The sequence below is a fragment of the Channa argus genome, chromosome 15 (genome assembly GCF_033026475.1).
Source record: "Channa argus isolate prfri chromosome 15, Channa argus male v1.0, whole genome shotgun sequence".
Classification (NCBI taxonomy): domain Eukaryota; kingdom Metazoa; phylum Chordata; class Actinopteri; order Anabantiformes; family Channidae; genus Channa; species Channa argus.
The window spans coordinates 19,676,237-19,696,898 of NC_090211.1; the positions used below are offsets into that span (position 1 = coordinate 19,676,237).

General features: G+C 42.4%; 2 protein-coding genes across 7 annotated transcripts; one reads left to right on the plus strand and one right to left on the minus strand.

Annotated features, from left to right (window-relative positions):
• The first annotated feature begins 346 nt into the window (after positions 1-346).
• Positions 347-9,107, plus strand: ap5z1 (adaptor related protein complex 5 subunit zeta 1). 2 transcript variants are annotated; one of them, XM_067476246.1, is made up of 18 exons: positions 347-501; positions 870-1,007; positions 2,515-2,695; positions 2,825-2,972; positions 3,060-3,172; positions 3,266-3,440; positions 3,615-3,668; positions 4,285-4,425; positions 4,944-4,981; positions 5,440-5,602; positions 5,696-5,874; positions 5,993-6,135; positions 6,255-6,373; positions 7,353-7,480; positions 7,942-8,039; positions 8,131-8,263; positions 8,440-8,654; positions 8,735-9,107. In XM_067476246.1, the coding sequence occupies exons 1-18, from the start codon at positions 461-463 to the stop codon at positions 8,985-8,987; spliced, it is 2,460 nt and encodes an 819-aa protein (XP_067332347.1). In that variant the 5' UTR covers positions 347-460; the 3' UTR covers positions 8,988-9,107. The 2 variants fall into 2 exon arrangements, with proteins under 2 accessions (XP_067332347.1, XP_067332348.1); XM_067476247.1 differs by lacking the exon at positions 3,615-3,668.
• mmd2a (monocyte to macrophage differentiation-associated 2a) lies at positions 7,484-19,734 on the minus strand. Of its 5 annotated transcripts, none has more exons than XM_067476251.1 (8): positions 19,383-19,734; positions 14,904-17,918; positions 14,066-14,226; positions 13,044-13,118; positions 12,842-12,943; positions 12,648-12,717; positions 11,962-12,158; positions 9,146-9,997 (listed from the first exon to the last, which is right to left on the minus strand). In XM_067476251.1, the coding sequence occupies exons 2-8, from the start codon at positions 15,138-15,140 to the stop codon at positions 9,970-9,972; spliced, it is 870 nt and encodes a 289-aa protein (XP_067332352.1). In that variant the 5' UTR covers positions 15,141-17,918; positions 19,383-19,734; the 3' UTR covers positions 9,146-9,969. The 5 variants fall into 5 exon arrangements, with proteins under 5 accessions (XP_067332353.1, XP_067332352.1, XP_067332357.1 ...); XM_067476256.1 differs by having other exon boundaries at positions 14,904-14,985; positions 19,383-19,731; XM_067476252.1 differs by lacking the exons at positions 9,146-9,997; positions 19,383-19,734 and adding an exon at positions 7,484-7,579 and having other exon boundaries at positions 14,904-19,362.
• Positions 19,735-20,662: the final 928 nt, after the last annotated feature.

The following is a 20,662-nucleotide window of genomic DNA, read 5'->3' on the forward strand; positions in this document are numbered from 1 at the left end:
AATATTTATGGATTAACCACATGGCATACAAGCAGTGCATCAAATGAGCTCCACCTTCAGATATGTTCTGCAAATTTGACCTTTTTTATTGTTCTTTGAAAGCTGTTCACACAAACACACATTTCTGCGATCAACATAAAATCCCATGCTTTTTAAATTACATTGTTTTTTCCGCGTTTTAAAGCATGTACTTTGTACTAAGACTTGAGCTAAACATTATAAGTGGTACTTCTTCGTACCACTTATTCCTGTGGCGAATTTCTTGGGCAAGTCACTTTTAACTTTTTTCAGTACTGAGTTTTGTGTACTTTTACTCCCTTACAGCACAGACCTCCCCCGGAACTTCCACATTGTGAAAGCGGAACAAAAGTCGCGTCATGTGATTCTAGTCCGGGCTCGATTCGCGGTCGTACTGTTTAATTTCCGCTGCAAACAGAGGTAGCAGAGGAATTATAACAAAATGTATTCTCACGGTTCCGAGAGTTTAATAAAACAAGCAAGGTAGGAAAACAATAATAAAGAGGCTTCGTTGACACCGTCAATTCTTCTCCAGACCTCATTTGAGTTTTGTTGTTTTTTATTTTGCTAAGCTAACAAGGCTCAAGCTAACTGGCCTATCAAATCCTTTCTGTGCAGTTTGATTTAACTTACCGTTAATGCTAAATTCACTCTTTAAGCTATTTTTCACAGGTAAGATTCCAGCTATCACACGAGTCCCGTGTTTATTGAATTTGCTAGGATTTGAACACTTAACTTTTGTACAGTGAATGGACTTGTGTCAAGCGATTAGTAGTTTACTAAAATTGCCATAGGACTCATTCGACTCTGCTGAAATAAAGGCAGGTGACACGTGTGTGTTTCATTTGTAGGGATATTCAGGAGTCTGAGCTGCAGAAGTTTTACAGCAGATTAGTGAAGCTGCTCCAGGGAAAGGAGTTCGGTCACGAGACGGTTGACTCCCTGCAGAGGCTGCACCTCATCCTCTTCGCCACTAAATACACCAGGAAGTGAGCGCTCCACCCCACAGCTCCCATGTTACATCAATCAGCAGCTGTCCATTCACACACTGTTTAATCTTCCTTTTTCAGATGCAGTGGTTCACCCACGCCTTTCTGTCTTGAGCCCTTTCAGCTTTTCTTTACACAATACTTTGCTTTTTGTTCGGCTTCTCGATCCTCTTTTACTCCCTTATTCTACAGGTACTTCGTGTCTTTCACCTTAAATTTCCACAAACCTAAACTCCTGAACTTCACCTGTTTAGCCCTCAGTTGTTCCAGCGGAGTTGTGATTTCCTCACTGCGTAGAGCAGCTTCATTGCAGTTTCTTACTTAACAGTAATTGGACTTACTTTTATGACGACCTCCCTGAATCTTTAGATGCCAAATCAAACAAAAAACACATGCCCCACACCGTTCTTGGATATGAAACTATATGGATGCTACGGGTGAATGAATTTAATCTGACTGACTACCTGCAAAATTTAAATGGGATTTGTTTGGCACTTGACTCTTGTGCATGTCATTTGAAATTGCTAGTTCCAGCTCCTTGCTAATTTCCCTCCCCTGGAATTCAATTGAACATTTCTGGCTTGTGCACAAACGAATGCCTGGGTTCTTATAGAGTATGATCGTATTTCTTTTGTGCAGTATTGATCTCTCTTGTATCGACCACGGCATTAGCAAGAGAATGTTCTTATCTTTTTTTCATTTCAGAGATATTGTCCATTAATCAACATTACTGGGCTGGGGACTGGAACGCTCTTATTGTAAAAGGATATTTTCCTCCGTCGGACTGCATTATCCCCCTCTTAATCTCGATTTACTTAGTTTTCCCCAACATTTTTCCAAGGTATAAAAGTGGAAGAGTCGCTTATCTGTTTGACATTTTGTACATGAGTGCTTTTTGCTGCAGTCCCCATTTTGTCTCAGCATGAAAACAAAGTTCTCCTCATCCCACAACACGAGATATTATTGGAAAGGCCAGGATGTTCTCTGCTGAGCACATCAGGACTTAGGACGGTAGCTAAAATGAGTCAAACAATATAGGTTAAAAACCAATGTCCACTACAGAGGACATAAATGAATAGGCTGGGTCTTAAAATTAATGTCCTTCCCAGCTAAGGAGACCATATTTATTCAAGCATGTTACAGTAATGATAGCTTTAAGGTTTTATATCTAGAATCATAAAAGCTTATTTATATACAGGCTGTACAGACTTTATCGATCATTTTATGGTAATAGACCATTTAAAACCGCTTTTAATTGTTTTTAAGGCACAAGGCTACTCCGTCCTCCGTTGCTGTCATGCTCTCGCTCTCTGCACTCAAACCCATAGCTTGAGGTCTGCTGACAAGTTATCGTTGACAGTTCCGAGATTCAGGTTGTGGAGAGAGAGAGGATTTGGGGGATTGCTATAATAAAACCTGTGTTGTTTTCAGCTCTAAACTTTTTAATATTCAATATCAGCTTTTTGCCCTGCTTGAGCTTGTCTCTCTTTGTTGTCATCCACTGAAGGCTGCCTTCAGAGCTCCAGAAGAGGCTGTTAGCACTCCTCTCAGCATCAGCAGAGCCAGTTCAGCTGCTGAGCTCAGCTGTACTCAGAGAGACGCTGCCCCTCTCTGGTCATAACCTGAGCTACAATCAGGACAACGTAGCCCAGCTGAACAGCCATGTTGCTGCCCTGCTGCTCTCACAGGTGTGAGGAAATACATATGTTTTACTCAGCTTAAATCATTATTATGAGACACTTACAAGAAGCTATTGCCTTTGATTTGTTGTCATGAAGACTTTGTTTCTCAGATAAATTGTAATTGACTCCCCTCAGGCTGGATCCAGGGCTGAGCTATCATCTTTTTGCACTCAGCTCCTTCGCAGCTTGGAAAGCCGCCAGTCAGAAGGGCCAGCTCACTTCACACACATCCTGCCAATCCTCAACACCATCCTCACACACAGCCCTGAGTGCCTCACTGAAGGTAACGGACAAATGCGACCACGTTTCCAGAACTGAAGTGTCCTTGGTTGTGTAACAGCAAACTTTCTCTACCCCTGACTGACTCCAGATCATGTGACCCTTCTGAGTAAAAAGCTTGTTGATTGGCTGCGTTATGCAAGCACCACACAGGGAGGTGGAGGTTCCTCAGGAGGATTCTTCACAGGAGCCAGGTCACGTCAGGTACGTAATTTCTCACTTCACAACGCTAGTTTGCTGTGCATGTTCCATGTTTTCAGCTGTTTCTGCAACGTATTTTTGTGTATTTTCGTTCAGCCAGTGCCGATAGCAGAGCTGGATGGGACAGTGTCTGGGGACTTCTTCACTGTTCTGTGTGTGGGCCAAGGCTTCACTGAGGACCAGTGGATGAACGTTTACTCTTTCTCCATGCTACGCCATTGGCTTCTCACCTACCAATCTGTTTCTACTGGCAGCATCACAGCTGACACTGGTATGACCTCACCGCTGTTAGAAACCACAGCGTTTTGACAGCCCACACAAGAGAAGCTCATTACGGCAAGCACGAACAAAAAAACCATCAGCCCTAAAATGCAAAGCCTGAGGGCTGTAATTCATTTATATTACTCCTCTAAGATGCCCTGCTGTGTGTTCTCATCATCTCCAGCAAACAGGTTACAGCTCAGCCTCTCCCTCTCGCACTCCCACTCATTTTCGAATGGTAAGACTTGTGAGTCTGTGGACCTGCTTGCATGTGCGCGCATACAAAAAAAGTTGTAAACGCCTACAGCTTCTGTTTAACACTGGATCGGCACAGGTCAACTCACAACACTTGATATGATTGTGACTCACAGCCACACTTTTAATCAGAGATTCTAATCTGTGACTTTTTAATTGCACTTTGTTAGTATGTCTTCCATTTGTGTTTCCTTAAATCTTTATCATTAATAGAATGTGATAAATCTATCAATCATCAACCACATTCAGAGTCAGATACCACTCTACTGTACTAATATACTACGTATGTGTCTGCTCTCTAAAAGGAATTTTCAAAGCTCTGCACAAAACATGGCTTCACATTACTAATATTTGTATTTTTCCTGCACAATATTAATTTAAGGATTGTAATGGAGTTGCTCTGAATAAACTATAACACAAAACCTTTTGCTTTGCAAAGTAGTTGAGTTGTCTTTAAATTAATGCACCCAATTATTTTTAGGAATTGCACCAGCTGCTGATACCTGTTCATGTGGAAAGATACCTTACATTGACCTTGATTATCGTAAATCATCATCAGATGATGATCATCATCTCACTCCTGACCTCTCGTTTTGTAGATGACCGGTCGGAGGTGGACGGATCAGTTGTTTCTATAGTTTCAGCAACTTCCTCGTCCAGCCGCTTGCTGCCTCCAAAGGAGCGTCTCAGGGAGAAGGCTTTCCAGTACTGCCAGCGCCTCATTGAACAAAGCGATCGCAGTAAGTGTGTCAGCTTTAATATAGGAAATAGTCATTCAAGCAGGTACGAACGCAGGTGTTTGATGTGAATGTAGGTTGCTTGTCCTTTTCTAAATGAAACTATAATAAAAGCTACATAAAACTGAGTACATCCACAACTTTGTAATATTTTAATGTTCAAGTGATGCAAAATTGTTCTATCTTACAGTGCACATTTTAGTTAAAATCTTTTCTAAAATAAAAAACGAACGGGTCAACTAGACTAGAATGAAAATCAAGCCCCGTGCACTAGTGAGATCACCTGTCATGTGCTGTTAACTCTGTGAAAAGGAGCAGGGAAAATGGCAGAACATCTTTCCACTGATTTGCAGGTGGCAATTTAAAAAAATAATAAAGTTAGATATAGAAAATATGCAACAAGAATGGAACGTGACACTTTATGATTTAATCATCATCATTTGGCATAAAAACCCCAAATGCCTTTAAACAGACGAGACTTGTCATTAGCAGCTGTAACTCACTTTTTGTCTGTGTCTCAGAGGCTCACAAACGGACAGATGCAGAGCTGCAGAAAGCGGTGAGCCTACGTTATCATTTATCATTTATCTATATGGAACATAGAGTACATTCATACACAGGGTTTTGTTGTGTAGTGTCCTACACGTCCTTGTCTTATCCACTTTGTGAAGTTTATTGGCCATTGATACACATCGAATACACTCACATTGTTCATATTGGGGGGGGACATCCACCCTGCGCAATTATGTGTTTATGTGCGCTAATAAGTGTGAACTGTCCCTCAGAATTAGGAGAGTTATAAATTGTTGTTTGTTAAGAGCACTGTGGCTGAGCTGCCTATTCTGTGTCTCAATACACCCACTGTGCCCACATAGCAGCTGAAGGCAGATGTAGGAAATGAAAATGAGCAGAAATATTAACAAAAAAAGAAAGAGACTGCTGCTCAAAGGAAAGGAACATTGTACAGCAGATTTCATTCTTGTGCCCTAAGTTACTCTGCCCTGTTTCTTCCCCTAGTGCTTGGTGGAGGCTGTGTATATCTTGGACTGCGTGTGTGTGGAGGATGCTTCGCTGGTCTACCGAACGTTCCCATGCATTAAGGCGCTCTTTGGTCGTCTCAGCTCCGACCTGGCTTTTGCCAGAGTCATGCTGCCCATAGCACAATTCTACCTCAACCACGGTGTGTATGTGCACCGAGATTTCCTGTTCGTGTTCACCACCAATGTCAAACGGCATTTCCATTTTAAAGCGGTTAAATGTGGACTGATTTTAGGTGAGATGGCAGCAGTGGACTGTGAGAGTGTGTGGAAGTTGGTGTTTGGACGGTTCCCTGCTGAGCTGTTCAACTGCCCCTTTCTGGCGCATGAGCTTCTACGTTTCTTGAGAATGAACCTCGAGAGCCTGCAGCTCAGAGTGCCACAGTACACGCGCGCCTTCCCAAATCTTCTGAAGGTGAAAATCTGAAAAAGATACATGCACTCACATATATGCTGTAAACTGGTGGGGGAGGCATGTTGCAGTAAACCTAAGCGGGATACACACACTGTCCTTGGATTCTCTGTCGCTGTAGTTTCTGGCGTGGGACAGCCCAGCAGTAGTGGATGACTTTGTGGATCTGCTACCTTCAATGGTGACAACTGGAACTGCACTAGAGCTGCTCCACACTCTGCTAGACCTGCCCTGCCTCTCTGCCACGCTGGTGTTGCAGCACAGGTGAAGTGCACACATTGGAGCAAAGCTCCGCACAAATGTTAAAGCTGCCTAACACACACAACATGGTATTACCAGCATCACACTGCGTTTCTACTTGTTTGTGTATGTGTCTGTTTCAGGTCAACGTGTTTGCCCATCTCCGACCCTGGCGGGCGCAGCCTCCTGTCGCTGGACGCATTTCGAAGCCCCGCAGATCGTGGGCTTTTCCTCTTCCTACTTCGAGACGAAGCAGGCTCAGGTCATTACACTTACACAGTTAAATAATTTGGGAATTAGCTTTGTTTTCTCTGTTAGAGCTAGATGGACTCTTTTTAGTTAGTTAGCCTGACCCTGATCTAAGGCAGTGAAATGAAATTGCCAGCACTAATTGTTACATCAAGAAATGGCAGCAGCCAAGAAATAGCATGACAGATAATCCCCCACAAAGCCACAATGTGACCTTTTTGTACCTTTTTTTTTTACTAATTAAAAAATGGAGGTTCATGATCGTGGAATCAGTGGGGAGATTTGATTTTTATTGTAGTTTGTCCCACTTACCAGCACGGTCAACTTTTGCAGACGCAGCAGTGCATGTGAACCAGCACATGGAGGGATTTAGCCTTTTTCTTAACAAAATCCCCCCACGTGTTTTTAGATTAATAAAACAGTCGAATCTGAACGCAGTGACACGATAAACATATTTTTAGATTTAGTGTGACATCACTGTCCCCTGAGTGTCAGACTTTGAAAACCCCTAAATAAAACAAACCAGATATGTTACGATGTTTGTGTTTGTTGCTGGGTATATTTTGTATAGAGCCAGACTTCCTGTTCAAGCTGTCTGCAATCTTCATCCTAAATCTTGACCATGCAGAGATGAAAACGCCATCAATCTTTTCATCTTACTCTCGTCAAGAAAGCAGATAATCATATTTCCCACAATGCTTGATTTATTACAATGATGACTACTTTAAACCTTTTGTTAAAATGTCTTTATAGAACTATATGAATATAATGCGACTGTATGATTGTTTTATTATTACTTTTTGCTGTGGCTGATATGGTGCATTGCTCCCAGAATTCCCAGTAATCTTCCTAGGAAATGTATCTTGTGCAGAGCTTGTTCCAGTGGTCACTTTGGTGATTTGGTGACATTTAAACCAGTAGCTGTGGGAGCAGCTGGTACAATTTGGAAACTGAACTAATTAAATTGTTTCTTTTCTCCTTTCTCTCCACAGGTGAAACAATGGACAGACTGAGCACACTCCATGAGCGGCTGGCTGAGGCCGCTGACTGGCCGAGAGTGGTTCAGTGTGCCCAAACTGTCCCTGTGCTATTGCACATTTTTTTCAACACAGCCATTAAGGTGAAGAGATCAAACCTCTTCTTCTTTACATATTGATTGCTGAGCACGGGCCAATGAGCCTCAGTCCTTATAGTAACTGTTTACTTGTTTGAAGCAGTTCTGTAAAAAGACACAAAAGGATGACAAAGAGATGGAAAATGATTCATAAATGATTAAGTACCTGAAACCATACTCAAGAGGGCCACATTTAAAAATAGACACAAGACTAATTCCAAAATGTCTAAAAATATTCAAAATGCCCCACAGTAGACAGAAAACAACAGGAAACAGCTACAGAAACAAAACTGAAATTACAACAAACAGATAAACAACTACAAAGAGACGACTAGGGACCTTTTACTGTATGTGCTCAGGGGCCCATTTTCTCATCATTCATTGATGACAACAACAGTTGTAAAATACAATGCTGGCTGTTTGTTTTTACATGAGACAACATTTTCATTTTAGTTTTCTTTTTCTAGATCGCTGATGAAAAGCTTTTATCTGACTTGATTTTCGTGATGCTGGAGAGAAGTAGCCTTCTCCTCAGTCTTCCCACATACGTCAAAGAGGTCCACAGGTAAACGTGTACACGTCTTCAAGGCTTCAAGGCTTTGAGTCTAACAGTTTCTCCCTCATCTTTTCACTCTCCCCTCTCTGTGTTTTTGCAGGGTGTTCAGTTGCCATCTGCTCAGATTGTGCAAGCTCCAGCCCTCACTGGTGGTGGACCAGTCTCATGAGCTGCTGGAGTTTGCCGGTACCACCGCCAACGTCTACAACAAAGAAGAAATGTACACGCACGTGGTAATGAAACTCTGTGTGTGTCGGATTTTGCCTCTTTGTATTGGATCCTGCCCAAAATCTCAAACACCAAGCTTTTGTCTTATCTCAGCGTCTTTTTCCTGTGTCTTCAAATGCTAAAACAATCAAAGGGTTTCCCACATGACACCAAAGTAAAGTTCAACATGTCTTATTCTCAGGTGTGGGTGCTGGGAGAGTTTCTCTCTGCGTCATGTGACTCTCGCTGCTCTGTGAGGCTCATCACTTCCTGTTTCGAGGCATTGGAGGCGGTGCTTTTTGAGATAACGTCATCTGCCCCTCTACCTGGATCTCCTTGCCCTGCCCCTAGAGTTGTCACTACTCTAATGAGCGCTCTTGCTAAGCTGGCATCCCGTTCCCATGACCTCATACCAAGGTGACTGACGGCCACACACAACAAAGTTTTAACAGACTTTTACTGGAATGTAATGTATGTGTGTTTTTTGCCGTCTTCAGGGTGTCTCTGTTCCTGTCCAAGCTAAGATCGGTAACCAGAGGTGGGTCAGTCGCCTGGTGCTCAGATGAGGAGGACCTTGTTGCCATAGAAACGCGAGGGGAGGAGCTGTGGTCGCTGTTGAAGACCCCCGGTGTGGCACAGAGTGTCCTGACCCCGTCTCCACATGTCACCACACCACAATGGCACAGAGACACCAACGTGTCCATGCCATTGCAGCTGCGCGCTCTCACCAGCCTTACACACTCACAGTAACACACACACACTGCACTTTAACTTGCCGATGCGCGAGTGTAAATAGTGACACATGAAATGGGCATTTTAATTAATCTTTGCACCTTATCTTTGTAAATAAATGATATTTGGTTAAATGTTTATGAGGCGTATTTGTTATTCACAGATTACACAGATCCTCATAGTGTGACATAGTCTTTATTACAAGTGATACACAGAACAAAACAATCAGTTTTTTTAATAAAGAGTAGGTTCCTGAGTAGGTTCTCTCTTATAAAAGTTGAAGCAGAATTATTAGAGGTTAGGAAAAACCTGAAGGTATATGCATACAGTGAATTAATAACTACAAAAATGAAAACTGTAAATAAAAATGGAAATTTGCCTGATTGTCTACAGTGTATATTAAGTCTGCACTAGTTCATTCATCAATAATATTCACAAAATTTCAGACAGTACTGTTTAATTCATAACTTTTTGAAAGAAAAGTGCTCAAGGATTAAAGTGCAACAATTTAAACTGGCAACATAAGACAATATGCATATGGTCTTACTGTGAGTGGGACATTAGATTTAGGTTACAGAAGTCACCTAATCAGTAAATAGTCCACCTGTGTGTAATCTAATCTCAGTATAAATCCAGCTGTTCTCTGAAGCTTTCAGAGGTTTCGTAGAGAACATTAGTGAACAAACAGCATCATGAAGTTCAAGGAACACAGCAGATATAGGTCAGGGATAAAGTTGTGGAGTAGTTTAAAGCAGGTTAGGTTATAAAAAAAACTACCCCGAGCTTTGAACATGTCACGGAGCACTGTACAATCTATCATCTGAAAAATGGAACGAGTGTGGCACAACTGCAAACCTACCAAGACATGGACGTCCACCTAAACTCACAGGGCGGACAAGGAGAGCAGTAATCAAAGCAGCAGCCAAGAGGCCCGTGGTAACTCTGGAGGAGCTGCAGAGATCCACAGCTCAGGTGGGAGAATCTGTCCACAGGACAACTATTAGTCGTGGGCTCCATAAATCTGGCGTCTATGGAAGAGTGGCAAGAAGAAAGCCATTGTTGAAAGAGAGTCCAAAGAAGCCCCCACAAGACATGTGGACACAGGTCCTCTGGTCAGATGAAGCCAAAATTGAATGTTTTGGCCTAAATGTAAAACACTGTGTGGCTGAAACCTAACACTGCACATCACCCTGAACACACCACCCCCTCCCTGAAACGTGTTGTTACGCAGCTTTTCTTCAGCAGGGACGGGGAAGCTGGGCAGAGTTGATGCGAAGATGGATGGAGCCAAATACAGGACCATCTTAGAAGAAAACCTGTTAAGAGTCTGCAAAAGACTTGAGACTGGGGAGGAGGTTCACCTTCCAGCAGGACAATGACCCTAAACATACAGCCAGAGCTACAACGTGATGGTTTACATCAAAGCGTATTGACGTGTTAGAATGACCCAGTCAAAGTCCAGACGTAGATCCAACTTGAAAATTGCTTTTCACAGACGCTCTCCATCCGATCTGACGGAGCTTGAGCTATTTTCCAAAGAAAAATGGGCAAAAGTTTCTTTCTCTAGATTTGCAAAGCTGGTAGAGACGAACCCCAAAACACTTGCAGCTATAATTGCAGCAAAAAGGTGGTTTTATAAAGTATTGATTCAGGTTGGCTGAATAGAAAAGGCACATAACACTTTTCACATATTTATTTGTAAGAAAAGTTTGAAAACCATTTATCGTTTTCCTTTCACATTTTTGTACCACCTAAAATCCTAATTCTAATCCTAAAACCATTTATATTTCTGGATGTAATGTGACAAAATGAGGGAAATTTCAAGGGGTGTGAATAGTTTTGCAAGGCACTGTATATAAAAAATGGGTGAGATCTACTGAGGACTGTTACTTTCTAGTTTGTCTTTACTTGACCTAAATATATTAATCCACATATTAGTGACCATAAATCTGTCTGCACATAGCTTATTATTCTGAAAATGAAATCATCTGTTGGGACCTCTGTAAAGGAACGTCTGTGGCCTTGGCCAGTCACTTGTGGTTGGGTTTTCTAAAATATGTGATGAGGTGTCGCACTAGACAAGTTCAAACAAATTCAGTTTCTTTCAAAGACTTAGACGAGTAAATCGATACCACACATGTACCAGCCTGACGTTGGTTAGCGTGACATTAGTTCAGCGAGGCTGCAGACTTACATCAACCTCATGACACAACATCAAGTCCCTGCTTCTGGCTCACAAACGGTCCTGCACGTGAAACCACATTTAAAAACCTGTTTTACACTTTTTGTGTACAAATTACACCAATTGAGTTTCCCACAGTTTCCGGACTCCCGTGCTAAGCTAAGCTAACCCACTGCTAGTTGTCCGGGTTTGTTTTTAACAAACATATTTAATAAAATGTCAAACTATTGCTTTGGCTGGTGATGAACAGACATTAAAACGACCAATTTTTACTCATCTATATTCTCTGTCTCTGTAAATTCAGTCGATCTGGTGTTTGTAGACTGATCAGCCAAAACATTAATACCACCTGGTAGTTTGACTATAAAAATATTAAGAACTAATAAATGCTTATGTATCATTATGGATCAACCCCCTGTCAGCACGTACACTAGTTAAAATCAGCTCCACCTTCACCAACTGTGACCATAATCAGTATTGTTTAAAATATATTGTTTTCTCAATGAGGTACTTGTACTTCTGTAATTTACTTGGGTAAAATAGTGTGTTAGTTGTAGTACAGAGTGTTGTCTCTGTACACCATGTATCACGTGTTGCTGTGTATGGGGCTGCGTAGCTGCACACCGCTCAGACATGTTGACCCATGTCCTCCGTGACATCACATTAAAGGTGTATAATTATTTTGTGTCCGTGTTTATGGCCCTTTTCATCTCAGCACCATCTCCCCCAGGTGAAGTTAGTCGTTGTGAAAACACACTGATTTAACGATTTGTCTGTGTTTAATCGCTCAGTGTGAAAGCGTCCTGTCACCTGGATGTCTGCAGCGGGGGCCCAGGTACGTACAGGTACCTCCAGATGGCGTAATAATGAATTCCTGCTCCGGCCACAACAAAAAGGTGCCAGATGGCGTGTGCAAAAGGGACGAGGCCATCGCTCTTGAAGAAGCCCACCCCCACCACGTAGAAGACGCCTCCCATGGCCAGCTCACACACACCTGCACGCTCCACCTGTAACAAAACCCAAACCTGTCACTGCAGCGTTGGTAGGAGGAAAGATATCGTACACATCAGGTTACATTTTATAATATAGGTCGCAGAACTTATCTTCAGTTCCATGGTAACTTGGTCAATGATTTTTTTAAAGACCGAACACTGTGTTTGTTTCCATTTTGTTCCTCCATAAATTTGCACCAGCATCTCTCGGAAACAGTTTGAACATTAACTGAACCCTTTCACCTTCACAGATGGGAGCTTTATTGCAAGCCTGCTGTATCAGACTGCAGCTCCCACTGCCTAATACCTTAAACTGTTGGGCAGTTATGCTAATCAGAAGGGATTTGTGGGTAATGGGCTGAAACAAATAAAACTTGTGGTTCGGTTCTTTAAACACTGATGGTGTCTGATTCCCACACAATAGCAGAAGGAGTTTACCCTGAAATACAGTCTGTTTATCGGAAGCAGAGAAGCACCGTTTGAACCTTTGTGCTTTGTTCGTACCATGGACAGGATGATCAGAGCAGGAACGGCTCCCATGGCCACATATCCCAGCAACTCCACCAGCTTGTACCTGCAGGTAGAAAACAGACGCTGACAGGTCAAACCTCCAGTTTGAACCGGCCACTGTTTAGCTGTAAACAATCCACCACTGACTCTAGGACAAGCCAAAGGGACCAAAGGAGGGACCGTGTTACCTCTCATGGAAAAAGAAGACGTACGTGGATCCTATACAAGCCATGACCCAGATCAGCCAGCGCATGTGGACAGTCCAGGGCCCCAGTTCCCTCAGCATCAACCTGGGGAAACACGGCATACATGCACAGCATTGTTCAGTAGGATCCTGTGAACCAGCTTTCTAGTCGGTCAAACTGCACATACTTCAGTCACATCACCCACCAGGGAGAGTAGGAGGCAGCGATAAAGAAGTAGATGGCCATTCTGTCGCACATGTGGAAACGCTGCTCCACCTTCCTACACAGACAGACGACATGAGAGTTGGTTTCCAGAGCAATGGCTGACTTTTTCTAGTGTGGGGGGAAAAAAAATCTCCAGGCTCCAGACTTTAAAGTTATTACCAGCCTGGAGAGTAAAACATTTAGGAAGTTTCGCAGACTACTGTGGTAAATCAGGACATAGCAGGATGTTACATTTTAGAAGAAAACACACCCACACTGTCCTTCAACACACAGCACTGTGTCCTTAGGCAAAGGGAGAAGCTCCGAGCAATTAAACCTGATTAATTTCATTGGGATTCCGGTTCTCCGTGCTTGTAAATGATTCACCGCGAGTCTGGATGTTTCAGATCATTTAAGGGGAATTATTTAAACAGGACATTTCAGGGAGACATATTGAGATTGAATGTTCAACCTCAACCTAAATATTGTTTGGAAATTGTGAAGAAAAAGGCTCAAGTCCTTACATTTGCATTGTGGAGCTCTACTGATTTGAAGCACATTTGCATAAACTGCTTTTTCTTACAGAACTGTTGGCAACATCTTTTTGAGGATTCAGAGAATATCTCACACTAGTTGACACAACAGAACAACAAAAAATAGGAGAAAAATCATATTTTTTAAGTAAATGTTTTTACTAACACATTTTACTACACAACTAATTCAGACTTAAATGCTGGAAACGGGCTAAATTGATTCTGTTAATTCATATTCTGCTAATTCGATTCTTTGAATGCACTGAAAGGACGGATGTGTTTATTTTTAAGGTAAAAGATTTACATGACGTGTTCAATGCTGTAAACAAACCCAGATGTGGTAAAACTATTCGTTTGTGTATTTGATCGTTTGTGTAAGTGTGAGATGAAGAGGGTGTGAAATATTTCACATCTGTTGTTTGGTCTTGGCCACTCTCATAATTAACAAACACACACACACACACACACACACACACACACACACACAGACCGGAGATGGCCGATTTTCCAGGCAGCAGTGTGGAAGAGCGTTGAGGTGATGAAGAGGCCGGTGAGACCGCTCCCGTACAGCCAGGCAGCAACTCGGTGCCACGGGTCCACAGACAGGAAGTAGAGCACAGACCCGCCCACCAGACTAGGGAGAATCCACAGCTACAAACGAGGAGAACAGCACAAAGTTTTCATCATTGTTTTCATTTGTCACAGTTTACACTGAACTTTTGTTCCGACGTCTCCTGATATTTTCGGTGTTTATCGTGAACTAGGTCCAGTGATACATGTAATGTTGTGGATATTGTACAGCGGGTGAGACACTCATGGACAGAATTTCAAATAATTTGCACGTGATAGAAATGTAGCCAATCGTTTTATTAAGAACCTGTACTTTCATAATAATCCTTTTTTGTGTCCTTCTGCATAATGAATTACAAAAGTATTGTAGTAATACTACACTCGTGTCAGTTTCACTCTTGGAGCCAAATGGCACCTCATCATATCAGGAGCAGAAGTGAGGCTTTACAGACATTATGAATATGATTTTCTCTCTCTTCTTCTCCTTGCTGTCGGCTGTGTTCGCTCCCTTGGAGGCAGAAACGCTGAGGGATTACAGCAGATTACAGAAAGCTACAGATTATAACCCACTGCCCACATCACGCAGCCCAACATTCCTCCACGTTCTGCCTCATTCCGCGCAATCCTCTTTTCAAAGGTTTCACTGAAGTGAGAAACTTGTTAGAAGCAGGAAAACACAGAGGTACTCAGGGACACACACACACACACACACACACACAGCCTGGGTATGTCTCTGTGTGTCTATTTATTTGACTCACCCCGTGTGTCGCACAGTTTGCAGCATGTTCGTATTCAGTCGGCTGGTATCTCTTACAGGCCGGCGCCCTGCAATTCATGAACCTGATGGAAAAGAGAGAGAGACGGACACACACAGAGAGAAAGAATGGACAGGAGACAGAGGACAGCTTGTCTCCGTTAGTACTTAATATGTTAAAGTGAGAACACATAGATGTCCATTTAGTCCACTGTGAGGACATTTTATCAGAAGGACGCATTCATATTTTGTCACGTCTTTAAACTACAGGTCGGTGTCCATATGGACACTGGGACATGTTTTACTGTCTGTAACTTGCTCCTCCTGTTAATACAGGCCTATAAGAGATACACCAAAAGACCTTTTCTGTGTAAATAAGTGGTCCCACAGTCATCCTATGCTGCAAAAACGTATTAAATCGTTAAAATGTATGAGTCACGTGACATTTTAACGCAGAACTGTGGACGCTAGGCCGCGTGACTTCCACTGTAGAGGCTTCCGGAAAGGGTCCATCCTTGGGACTAGGACGAGGGGGAACGATTGTAGCACGAAAAACCTTTTTCAGTGTTCATTATTTCACCTCTCGGTGGTTTTGAGACAGACTTGAAAAATCAGGACGTGGTTAAGACGCGGTTTAAGGGCTGTGGTCGGGTAGTGGAGTTAAGTAATTAAGGAAATTATTTATCATTTTGAGGTTTGCCCACTTGCACTTTACTTGAATGTTTTTATTTTGCATTTCTACATTTCTCAGAAACCTGTAGTTACATTACAGATGCAGATTATGAAACTTATTATTTATATTAATTTATTATTCTATATTATTATAGTTCAAACCAGCCCCAACTTGACCAGATGTGGGGTTTTTGTTCCACACCAGGTCTAGATTATCGCACATCACATTGCAGTTTAAACCACAGATGTGAAATAAGTTCGCAAAATTTGCTTTTCTTTCACTGATAGTGATAGAAATAAACATAAATTCTCCTAAATCAGGTTTGTTCAAGTGTTCTCTCCTTCGATCCGTACCTGCATTAAACCTAACAAGGCCTGAACTTTAGATTTCTGCAGAACCTTATTTATGAGGCACATGTGGAGCAAATCTGGACTCTGGACTTTCTGCGTTCATGTTAAAAACATCAGGTTCAGTGGTGTTTACCATACTTTTTTTTTACTACAGCAAGTCAGTCAGGTTGATAGTCCACGTGTGTTCAATCACTTTCTCAGTGCAGTATTTTCCGGCTTAAACTACATTTCAGAGTATGCACCTAGTACTTAAAGTTAAGTGAGTGCTTTTTTTACACTTTTACGTGAGAATTGAGTTTGTGTACTTGAGTAAGATGCACACACGTACAGAAAGTCCGACCTGTGTTTGCCTGTGAAGGTCATTTACACGTCTGTAATCACATGTCCTATGTTGGTGCCCCACGTCGTTACTGGGCCAACTATCTGTGCTGCTATGGTCACCAGTAATGTCCTCACCTGTATCACAACAACAGGATACCACAGAGTACTAACCATTAACTACATTTACATTATTACTTGTAATGTGGCAAGTAAATGTTACTGCGTGTGTGTGTGTGTGTGTGTGTGTGTGTGTGTGTTGTGTAGGCTATTTAATCAGCGGTAAATCTCTAAATCCAAGCTTACAGGGAAAACACATCTGGGGATGTTACGAAACCACATTTTATGCTTCACGATGGACACAAACAAACACACACGTCTCGTTGTGCAAGGCCACAGGTGTGTCTTTGTCAGTCAGCTGTGTTATCTGATTACACATTTAGGCCAACAGCTCATCATCACACACTCACACACTCTCCCCTAACTGCTGTTTGTTGTAATGGTCTATTAATTCAGCACAGTGAAGGGAACAATCAGTACAACGCCAAGTCAATTCAAAGCTGTGGAGCTGCAAATTCCTGTCCACGGACTCGACGGCACGTTTTCCTCACGAGCCTCTGGGACATTGTGAATCTGACGAACACGCAGCTCACAGATGTTCACATGCAGAGCCTCCGTGAACTCAACTAGCTGCTTTCTGAGGACCCAGATTCTTGGGAGAAAATCCTCATACTTTGAGCTTTGCTTCCTGAGTTTTTGATGTTTTGTTGGTTTCGGCTTCTAAAGATCCTTAAAATCGCGATCAAGGGTCAAACCGTGAACAATTACTTCAATTCACAAAAATGAATCCCTTGTTAATCTCAGTGTGATTGACTGCATCCACCCCCACACGCAGTTACAAACAAAAGTTTACATACACGTCTCGTACACATGTCCTGCTAATAGTTTCATCGCTCAGTCCTTTTAGGCCGAACATACATCTTTATCAAACAAAAACCCCAAGAGTTTGTTACACAGGGTTAAATTCATTTCAGGCTCAAAATTATCATCATCGTCCGTGATGTGTTTTGACTGGACAGTTCACTGACAGACTGTGAAACAGCTACTGTGTAAATGTAAATAATAAAGGTCTTGCCACAGGGCTCTTCAGGGAGACGGGGACGTGTCATTGGTGCATAATTACGGAGTCAGTTAATATTTTAGCAGCGATGTTCACTTCAAAGATGGTAATTCTGTTTGTCAAGTTTACACGTTGGTTGTTCACTTTCTCTGGGAAATAAGAAAATTAGGAATAAAATGTCCTCAAATAATAAAGTAAATCACAACAGTGAGACATAAAAAAGCATCGTCGCATTTCAGTCCCGGGTCTATGTCTCCCGTCCTCCCTCTGACCATCACACGCTCCGACCCTGCTCACCTGTTTTCCATCAGTTATCAGAATTTCTGCAGCCTTTGCTTTTGACCTTTGCTCGACTTGTCTGCCAGGTTTGGACATTCAGCTCTGTTGTTTTCGGACTTTGGACATTTGTCAATTCCCTGTCTATATTTGCTTTGTTTGAACCTTCTGGTGCTTCCTGCCTGGCCTTCATCGCCTCTGTTAATTACGGCTGACCTTCTACTGCACACGCCTCCCTCTTTGAGTCCACATCGGGTTCTCTAATGCAACAAAACACATTTGCTGTAGGACAAAGAGATTATGAAATATGAGGCATTAATGGTCTTTTTTCACTTTCTGCACTTCATACTACTTTATCATTTTAATGCAGACTCATAGACACGTCCGTGCTCACATGTAAGTGATTGAAATTTATTTCAACATCCAACTCGTTCCACGAAAAGTGATGAAATTGTGACCGAACATTCGATGATTCCATGGCTGCCATTTCCCTCTTCTCACTGCAGCTCTGTTTTCTAAGCACTGTTGAGGTCTTGTAGCCCTTCACAGGACCTGAATGTGGCTCGCTGATGCCCTCTAATTGGTTATGACACAACTCTGTTGATGTGTGCGATGTGCCGAAGGGACAGGGATTCACAGGCCTCTCATCAGAGAGCACATTGTTGTCAGCATCAGAACATCATTTCCCCTCTTCTCTCTCTTTCCTGTCCTCATTTCATTGATATATGGTTTGATATGTGTTCCTGTGTGTGACCTTGTATTAGAACCCCTGTTGTTTTGCACTATAGGAGTGTGTGTGTGTGTGTGTGTGTGTGTGTGTGTGTGCGCTTTTACTTTTCCAACACAGATTAAGTTCCTCTCCTATGGGACTTAGACTCTGGTTCTCACGATTTTCGGCATTTCCCACACACACACGTACTCACACACACAAACTGATTGGGTGATTGCTCGTAGGAAGAATTCAAGATATACATCTGACTCAAATATTCCATCCACAGCGTTTATCAACAAATTCCATATATGTCTGAACACGTTTTGGTTGTAGAAGTTGGATGATTCAACTATGCTTGAGTTTTTGGTTGTTTATTCATTACTTTTAGCGATTTCTAAAAGACTATTTGTTCCTTATTTTTAAAGAATCCATTTTTCTATCAAGTGGTTAAGATTGTGTGATTAGCATCACAGCACTTTGTAATAAATCACAAATTACATGTATTTATTTATATTTGGTCAAGTTGACTGAGTTTAATGGAGTCAGTTATTAGTTGAGCACTGTAGTGATAACAGTCTTGGTGGTGGTGGCAAGTAAGTAAATATATTTACTCAAGTACTATACTTCGTAAAATGTTCGCTGCTTTCATGGTACTTTTACTTTGACTCTACTCCAAATGAATGATGGTGTGTTATTCAGGATAAACCTGGTGATAAATCAGTTGCCTGAGTTGTGATAAATTCAGCACATAATGCAGAACGTTTGGTGCAATGACACGTTGCTGGTGTGATTCTCATAATAACAATGAACATGAACTTATTCTGTTTTTAGCTCTATTCAGACATTAGTGAGCACAATAACAATAAATATAAATGCCCCCCGCAACCCCCCCAACCCTCACGTGTGCGCGCGCCTGCCAACTAATCCATCCCATCTCTCTGTCTCTGTGCCAGCGCGTCGGTGCGCATGGATGCACATGACATGAAAACCACAACGCGGGATATTAACAAAATGTCCTCAGTGAATGAAATTACCTTCCAAATTTTGTCTTCGTGAAGTCCATCTCGTGCGTGGTCCGTGTGCGCGCGCTCTACCGAGGAACAGCGGCACATGGGCGAGCGTCGTCCCTTCTACGGACGCCCCATTCCGGACGTCCCAGCGCCGTGCGTCCGAACATAAACACACACGTCCGCCGCGGCCAACGACCTGCGGAGTCGCTCAACTAAGCACCAACAAGTGTGTGACTCCGTAAAGCAAAGCGGTCCGAGCTCAAACCACGAGCCATCCGGTGAAACAGCGGCCGTGTGCGTCAGCGCACGACGGGGAAACCGTGCAGAGTTTGGTTCCGACTCTCAGATGTGTTTGCAGGATGTTCTTCTAACCCCTCCCCCCCCCCCCGTCCCGTTCCGTTCCGTGCCGTGCCGTCCCTCCCTTTCCCCTCTTCTGGCTGATGATAACGCACCCGCTAACAGCAACCCCTCCCTCAACGACTCAGCCTCACGCCGCCCTCTTATTTTCAACTTCTGGGAAGATTTGTGTTGGGAAAAAGTGGAAAAACATATAGTGAAGTACATGAAAATAGGCAGAAAGTGGTGAGAAGAGAGTTCAAGGTGAACACGAGCAGGGAAAGTCCTCCAAATATTTATTTTTATTTTTAATTATAAGTCAATCTTCATTTTGCATTGATGGAAGATCCACTCAGATTTCAAGTTAAACCATTGTGTTTACTTGATGTAAAATATTACTTCTACTACTGATGTGATAATGTGTTGTGTGGTCATGGTGCTACCAGAGTAACATGAGAGAGAAACCAAGGAAGTGTGTTTTGAAGAGACAGGACACTTCCTTTCCTCTGGACCATCACCTGCAGCATCGTCTCTGGTGATGACGAACCCAGGCAACAGTTGGGCCACAGTCTGTCCCATCTCAGATATCCCATCATTCTTATTTCTAAATGATGGATTTTGACCTCTGCTTGGTGACGTCCACACAATTAAATGTGACTGGCTGCACTAGGGACTTGTAACGTATTTTGAAGATGGTGAATGTTTATACAATCAATTAGATTGTAGTTATATATTTTAAATTAAGGCATGTTTGTAGAGACCTGCTTCCAGTTTTTCCTAAAATTAAATATATAAACAAAAACAAAAGGTGAAAACTTCCATGCTCTTTGTATTCTGTTTGTCGCCTAATCCAGATTACAATAATGATCTGTAGCTCATTGACTTATTAAATATTTTATACAAACGTGCTGTAAATACATCAGATCAAACAAATGTTTGACATGATAACAAGAATGGTGACATGGTGG

Bases quoted from the DNA above. Each gene is read 5' to 3' on its own strand.
- ap5z1 (XM_067476246.1), top strand. From the start codon at position 461: ATGTATTCTCACGGTTCCGAGAGTTTAATAAAACAAGCAAG. The intron at 3,441-3,614 runs GTATGACCTCAC...CATCATCTCCAG, and splicing joins CAGCATCACAGCTGACACTG to CAAACAGGTTACAGCTCAGC. The intron at 5,603-5,695 runs GTGTGTATGTGC...GACTGATTTTAG, and splicing joins ACAATTCTACCTCAACCACG to GTGAGATGGCAGCAGTGGAC.
- mmd2a (XM_067476251.1), bottom strand. From the start codon at position 15,140: ATGCGTCCTTCTGATAAAATGTCCTCACAGTGGACTAAATGGACATCT. The intron at 12,159-12,647 runs GTACGAACAAAG...GTTTTGTTACAG, and splicing joins CTCTGATCATCCTGTCCATG to GTGGAGCGTGCAGGTGTGTG. The intron at 9,998-11,961 runs GTGACAGGACGC...ACTCTTCCATAG, and splicing joins CCCCCGCTGCAGACATCCAG to ACGCCAGATTTATGGAGCCC.